The 7,686-nt window shown below is 39.3% G+C and overlaps 1 protein-coding gene across 1 annotated transcript in view; it reads right to left on the bottom strand.

Moving 5' to 3' along the window:
* Positions 1-6,568: 6,568 nt before the first annotated feature.
* CLOCK (clock circadian regulator) overlaps positions 6,569-7,686 on the bottom strand; it is a 52,310-nt gene continuing 51,192 nt past the window's right edge. The window contains exon 24 of the mRNA XM_009335142.1: positions 6,569-7,686. Coding sequence (XP_009333417.1) covers positions 7,540-7,686 — 147 coding nt within the window. The 3' untranslated portion in view covers positions 6,569-7,539.

The raw sequence follows: 7,686 nt of genomic DNA, 5'->3' as shown, positions 1-7,686 counted from the left end.
CGCGCATCACCTGGAACTACTCATTTCCAGGCTTGAGCAACAGAAACAAAGTGGAGATGGTGACGGTCCTACTGGGATGGAAAAAAAACAACCTCGCATCGACTGAGATGTTTAAAATGAGAAAGAGCTTGTGCTTGTTGTTTTCGAAGGTGCCTATTGCCAATCCTTAGGCAAAGCCTGTCTCACTACATCGTACGCGGCAAAGCGCAATAAGCAAAATTGAGGTAAACTTGTAATTTCTGTCCTGCCAGGACAAAGTTTTTCAAAGGAAACCTACTGAACCAAAGCACAGGTCCGGTTCACAAGCGAGCCTGTTCCTCCTAGGGCAGTGCAACCGGGTATGCGTATGCTGGGCTGGTGCTCGGGCTTGCTGTTTTGAGGTAGGATAGTCAGATACCAAGTCTGGAAATCCAAAAGTTAATGAGCGGCTCTATTCGCCCAGTGCTGCACGAGGCAGCCTGCTGCCGTACAGGCTTCCCTGCGCCTCAGCTGCACCTCCTGCTCAGGGCAGGCTGCACAGCAGCTGGAATGCTGCCACCGTATGCACGGGTTTTTTTACACTGTATTCATGTGTTTTACAACACATTTCTAGAAAGGGGTTGGTGGTTGAGCCTGCCTACATGTTAGTCTCAGATTTTTGTATATTTAAAAAAAAAATAAAAATCTCTGACCTTGAATTAAGAGAATCGGGCAGTTTCATCCTAATACAACCCGAGTTGTCCCTAATTTCCAGAGACGTGGAAATAACGATGTAATGGCACTTGCCATACTGACATGGCATGTTTCCATAGGTGACCTCGTACAGCCCCTGAAGTCAGCACCCTTGGCAAGTTACAGCCACAGGCTTTTGCTAATGCAGATGCAGGTTACATTTAACCCGTCACATTTTCCATCTATATGTGGCATGTAGTACAGACGTGTATTTCTTCTGGCTTATTTAGATGTACTTCCCAAGTGAAAATATAGTTGCCAAAGGGTCTGACAGTGATAGAGACCGTGTGCCGCAAAGAATGCTCGTAAGACCATGGAAATTTTTGTTCTTATTATGTGTTACCCTCAAACAGCTGAAAACTTCTGGAACTTGCATCACTAATGCCTGAGACTCAGAAGTGCAACTAACCTTTGGATTGCTAATCTTCACAAGTACCCAACAGTTGCATTCTCATGTAAGTAAGTGCGGTTTTTGTTTCTAAGTTTGCACGACAGCAAAACGCCACTGAACAGCATTGCTTCAGGTGTGGCAGCAGTTGTAATTACAGCTCCTCTTCTTGATAAGTTCATGGAAAAATATATTGATATTTCCAAAGTTCAATTTTAAGAAAACTGATAATCTTGCTTGCTACATGCTATCGGTCTTATCGCTGGTGGGCGTTGACAGTTTTTACTACAGCATTTCTATAGCTAATTTTGTTTCGACTCCTGGGGCACAGGGAGTTTATGGCCTCTAGAAGGCAGATAAAACTCGCACAAGTATTATTTAATTCCCAAAGGCAAAAGATCAGTATCTTCACATATATCACATATCACACATAGTATCTAGTGTGATATTACAGAAAGAAAAGGACTGCAGACCGTAAAAAGGGCTAAGCATATTTATCATTGTCTCCAGGCATTCAGCTTCAACCACAAGATTTCCTTCCCTCCCACCTTTCCTTGAGCGTTTAATGAATTTCAAATTATTAAATGCTTATTATTGATGTTCACACTTTGATCAGTGCAAAAGGATGAGGGAGAAAGGATTAGACCAGCCTGGCAGGTTACACGTTATCACAAGCTCTTCAAAGCAATGCGCTGAACGAGTTGCGCTCTCAGCTAAATGCAAGTCTCTCCTGCCTTTTCCAGTGGCACAGCCGACGTTTCAGATCATCTCTATTCCTTTAAAAGCATTTGACAATGCACCGGCAGTGGGAATACCCAGGGAGGGGAGTTGAAAGAATTAAAGGAGGGTGTTTTGCCCACGCCAGAAAGTGAGGGAAGGGCTATGCTTGATAAAGCCTCCCGCGCGCACGCGTAGGCTCTGCAGTGCTGCTCCATCGTTTGGAGAGGACAGGGACTGTACACATGAAGACACAAAAGCAGTTTTAAGTTGCGCGCATTCAAACAAGTGCTGCGTGAGTAGATTCCAAGGCAGTAATGTAAATACACAAATCAAAGGTCTCTAGCCTTTAGAGTGGGGCATCAATTTATAGATACACAGAGAGAAGACAAGGAAAAAAAAATACAGTATGCATTTTTACTGAAGTCTCACAAGTCATTTGTCTGGGCGGGGGGGGAGATAAAGTCGACATCAAGCAACTTCTCGCAAGATGGTTCTGGGGGTGGGGGAGAGAGAGTGCCTCTGTTACAGTCGTGGGAAGGGTAAGAGAGCGCTTCACTGTGAAACTTGGATAAAACTGACATCGAGCAACTCAGGAAAAAAAAAGTCTAGAACCTTAGAAGCTACAAAAAGTGAAATTTTAAATGAGTTACATTTATTCAGTTAAAAAATTGACAGTTAGTAATGGTCACATGAACACCAGGGAACTGTATCTACATTTCCTGACGTCAATATGAGCGGCACTAGGGTTTTTCTGTTTGTTTTCTTCTATGTATACAAATCTAATGCCAGTTAAAAAAATACAAAACAAAACTGAAACCCAAGACACTGTGAAATCAACACTGCTTAAAAACTCAAAATTCAATCTGATATATTTGAAAATAAATAATTTTTACCTTTCTTGTTAAAAAAAGACAACTTGCCAACTGCTTTCAAAGCAGTAACATCTTTAAGACCATTCCCAGAAGTGTTTCATAAATAATTACCCATTGATTGTCTATTAATGCAGCATCTCTCAGTCTCAGCTGGGGTCTCCATATTAGGCCATACAGTATTTTGTTCAGACACAGTGTTTTGTTTTGTGTTTTTCTCCCCCCTCCTTTTTATTTAGGTACAATTTCTTTGAATATAGCATATCATGCTGGCAAAATTCATGCAGATGACATAGCATGAAGCATAGCAGAGCTTAAAATCACCTGTTTAAAAAAAAAAAAAAAGACAAGGAATGTAGTGTTAAAAATCATGACAGTGAAAAAGCAACTATCCAGTCTCATGGACAACCCAGACAGTTTCAAATGTTCTCTCACAGTTGTCTCATCTACTATGATTTGTTTAAATACGTCTTTTTAAATCCAAATTCATTTAATTCTCTTCAACTTTTTCCACCAGGGATAAGTAAAAAAATAAAAGGTTAATTATTAAAACTAGTCTCTTTTCCCTTTTAATCAAAATAACCATTTTCCAGCCCTCTGACTGTATGTCTAATTTTAATAATGATTTCAAATAGAGAAACTTACGAATCTGACATGTTTGACATCTCCGGATGCCACGACATTTAAAACACTCATAACAATACCTGGGTTAAACCTCTGAAAATATAAATGGTTCTTGAATCGACTTCAACATCTGAAAAAGGCCACATCTTTAAACCTTCAGAACATTTTCACACAAACTATAATCCTAAGGGACACTTAGAATTACCGAGCAGGCAAATGAGCCTCCAGATGATCCTCTCTCATAGGCAACTGTGCAACTTAAAAAGTCTCCTTCCAAGGAAGCTATCATCACTAATCCCTCCCCCTGGCCGTATAAAACACAAAGCCAACTGGTTTTAGAAGCCTTTTTAATCTCGCACTTTGAGCCTCAAAGGATCGCCATATTAAAGAAACATTTCCCAGAAATGCCTCTCTTGACAGTTTTATGCATGTTATTCCTCGATGCCCCCCCTTTTTAACAGTTTCACTGACTAAAGAAATTGTTTTTCAAATAGTCTTTTCAGTAAAGTGCTTGTTATTTCTCAAAAATAAAAAAAAAGGAGAAAGTGCTATTTGAGTCTTAAAAGAATTTCTGTGAAAAACTGCCTGATATAGCTTTATTTTATTCATTTTTACATAAAGCTGAAATGAAACCTATCTCTTGTAAGGATACCGGGTTACTAATTTTGGTGTTTGGCAGTAGGCAAGCTGCCCACAGAAGGTGGTGACACACTGGAACCGTAGTGCAGAAGGTCAACCTTCTAGATGAAATGGAAGGCATATGGAGAGCTCCTACTAGAATCCTTTCATATTTATATACAAATATAATATATATTAAATATAATATAAAAATAGCTATATTCTTTTTCTCTGAAGTTATCCTAGAAGCTTTTCTTCAAATCCTCACCCATCACAGGCAAACAATGTCTGTCTCCCGAACGCCACGGAACTATGCTGTCTTTTTCCGTTATGTATCACCAGCCCATTTCTTCTTAAATACAATCCTCTCCTTAACAGGCTCCTTCCCTTCTGTCAGACTCATTCTGTAACGCGTACGCTCCAGAACCTGCAGCATCACAGCATTCATCATCGTGCTGTTTATTAGGATGTTGCAAATAAGTCTATGACTGTAGTGAACGAGTCGGGCAGAAGCAAAAGGCTGGTTAAGAAAGAGGCGATAGCCTGGTCCTCTTCCCGCTAAAGATCAAGGACAGTTCAGCAATTGATTCAGCAACAGGGGAAGCTGCAGGCCCTTTAAAGATACGCTTTTTAGTCATTAGCTGTGAAACAAAGCATCTGCATCCTTGCACAGAATCTGGACCGAGTTCTACGTATCGCTTTAGTAGAAAGTTTGCCTGATTCGTGGCAAGAATTTTTCAAATGCGTGCTATATTTTTCCAGTTTCTTTGAATTTCCCCATCCCCTATACTTCCTCTACTAGCTGGTAGCTCTGTAATTGAATGACCTCTCTCTGAGGTTGCACAAAGCTTCTTGATCAAAGCGTACATTTCTATAGTTCTCCTTCAGCGGCCACGCTATCGTCACCATCAAATTTGTCTCTCACCTAGTTTAGCCTTTTTACTGACAGACCTATAGCAGCACACCAGAGTATTTGGGAAGGGGGAAATGGGAAGAGAAGTTTAAATGAAGCTTTATATAAAAAGCTGCATCATTAACTGTCTGGCTGGTATCTCTATTTTCTGTAATTCTCAGTGTAATAGCTTAATAAACCTATTTTACCACTATTCAATAGTTCTAACAGCACTATTAAAGCTCTCCCACTTTTCTTTTTTTAGTGCTATATTATCATTGTAATTGGTTAAAATTTTTTTTTATCTATCATCTAGCCTATTTTCTGTTAAGCAAAAGTACTGATAGCACAGACCTCTAGTCAACGCAGCTTAATTTAGAAACAGGTGGAACAGCGTGGTAGGGATAGTAGAGCAAGGCAGGATTTCTTTACATAGAACTGTACAGAAACAGGTTTCTGACAATTATTCCAGCCCAGAGAATGCCAGAAATCCCTTTAAGGAAGGGGAAGTGTTCCTTGCTATGTTTGGTATTGGCATCTGTTCCTTGCTCCAGGTTGCAAGAGGCTTCTTGGAGCAGAAAGCAATCTGATTCTCTTTGGTACTGTGTTTCTCACACTCTCCTTCCTTGTTCGCTGCTGCGCTTTTTGGTGCCAAACTCTTGCTTTATAGCTGGGGAATAACAACGCTCTAATGGTGGGACACGTGCAGAGGCAAAGGCTAGCCTCAAAACGCAACCAACTGTATCAAATGCTTGGCTAAACTGGTATTACCTTCCTGCGGGTTTGGTTCATCCAGTAATACAATCAAACTGTTTCACAGTACAAAACAGTCCATCACCGTTTGGTTACATTCATTCAACTCCTCCTCAGTATTCAAGATTAATCCAGCTTTCTCTCCCTAGTACTAATTTTAACTGCCTTTACTGTTTTTGTTTTTAATTATCAGATCTATCAGCATTGATTCATTTCCCTTTGAAGTTCTGGTTTCCACAAACTAGTACCATAAAAACCTACTGAACATTTACTTAAAATAGCACATCATATCTGTTGGAACTTTTTATTTTCTTTATAAAGTGAAGTTGCCTTCTGAAGTCTTAGTTCAGTGATATCTCTTAAATCAATAGCCTGGTAGTGTTAAATGCAATCATGATCTCCCCCAACACACACTTTTAACGCTACGAAAATGATTACAAGAAAAACCAAAACAAAATCAGCTTACTATTCCTCCTCCTGCAAAAGGAGAAATCTGTACTTCTAGATTTTTTGATCTGTTAAGAGTTATTACCTCCAAGGTCTGAGATTTTAGAGACTCTTCTGTTTCTGGCTAGTGTTTGAGGGGGAATACCACTCAAAAATACTCGTGTTCTCAGCTCAGGCCATTATTAAAATCAACACGATACAGAAATAGCTATGACGTAGATACACAAGTTTGGCTGACAATGTACTAAGACTTCAAAATTGAAAATGGTTACAGATTCAAGACGTTGTAATTCAAGATGTTTAACATTATCACCTGAATTAAAATCAAGGCACTATGGGTTTTGTTGTTGTTGTTAAAATGACCCTGAATTAGTTCTGACTAATTTTTGAAGGAGAATAAAAAGATTCCAACATATTTTAACAAGTTACAATTCTCACCACAGAGAAAGTGGTTAAAAAGTGCCCAAAAGGTTATTAAATGTAAATATATTTTTGTGCAAATTACTCCTATAACTGAAACATTCTTGAAAATTACTGTCATTTTTTTTTTAAACCTTTTACATAAATATTTCCAACTATGAACTATATCAAAAGATAGCTTTGGGGAATAAAATTCCAAACCATCCGCGAGAAAGCAGTGCAAATTCCTATTTTTCAAATAAAATGATGAATTAATTATGAAATGATGGATGATATTCATAAATCTGAATGTCCTGAACCCTGATGCATGATCACCAGTTCAAACAGCTTAATCAATAATTTAACCTCGAGAAGTCAACTAACCAACACACTATACCTCACCGAACAAACCCTGACATCACAGACAAAGCACAAACAAGAGACTTGTGCCCACATTTAGGGTGAAAATAATGATGCATCATGTTGTAAACAAAAGGGTAGAACAGAGGAAAACATTAGTCTGAGTATGGCGTGAGAATTTAGGGAAACATATTCAAACCTACAAATAACAGGTTACATTTTCATGCATCATATAAAATATTTTGCTCTTTCTCCTTTTATGCAGACATATACACAATATTTTACAGCATCTGTACAACAGAGAACTGGATTTCACACAACATTTTCAAAATATTTACTGTCCCATAATCATCTGAAAAAAATTAGATGGTTTTTGGACTATATTCCTGGCATTTTTTTCTGCTAATTCAAACAATTGCTCCATGTCCATTTTAATACTTTAAAAATGTACAGGATTGATAAAAATACCAATATTTTCAGCATCCCTCTCATTTCAGTCACATGTTGAGATTTCACCTGGACAAATTAACACATGGCAGCAAATCCTTTAGAACACAGAAACTGGGGCAACTATCAAAGTTGGCCGTGTCCCCATCGTCATCTTCTGGCTTTTCTTAACAGATTCCAGAAGTTAGAAGTAGGTCTCAACACTGCAGTGTTAGAAAGCCTTCGTACTGCTACCTCTGTAGCCTCCGTGCAACCGTTTGTGGAGCAGCCCCCTCCTGGTGGTTTGCTTCAAAAAGAGGCAGAGCCCCACACTATTGTGGCTGAACTTTGGAAGGATCAGTCATCTTGTCAGTTCTGTGTCGTGAAAGTTGCTGCTGCTGCTGCTGCTGCTGAGACTGATGCTGCTGGTGGTGGGACTGAGTAAAAGTGCTTTGTTGGAGTGGGAAAGCAGCAGAGAG

The sequence above is a fragment of the Pygoscelis adeliae genome, unplaced genomic scaffold (genome assembly GCF_000699105.1).
Source record: "Pygoscelis adeliae isolate BGI_AS28 unplaced genomic scaffold, ASM69910v1 Scaffold21, whole genome shotgun sequence".
NCBI lineage: Eukaryota > Metazoa > Chordata > Aves > Sphenisciformes > Spheniscidae > Pygoscelis > Pygoscelis adeliae.
The sequence above is the reverse complement of the archived record's forward strand: the minus strand, read 5'-3'. Positions and strand labels throughout refer to the sequence as shown.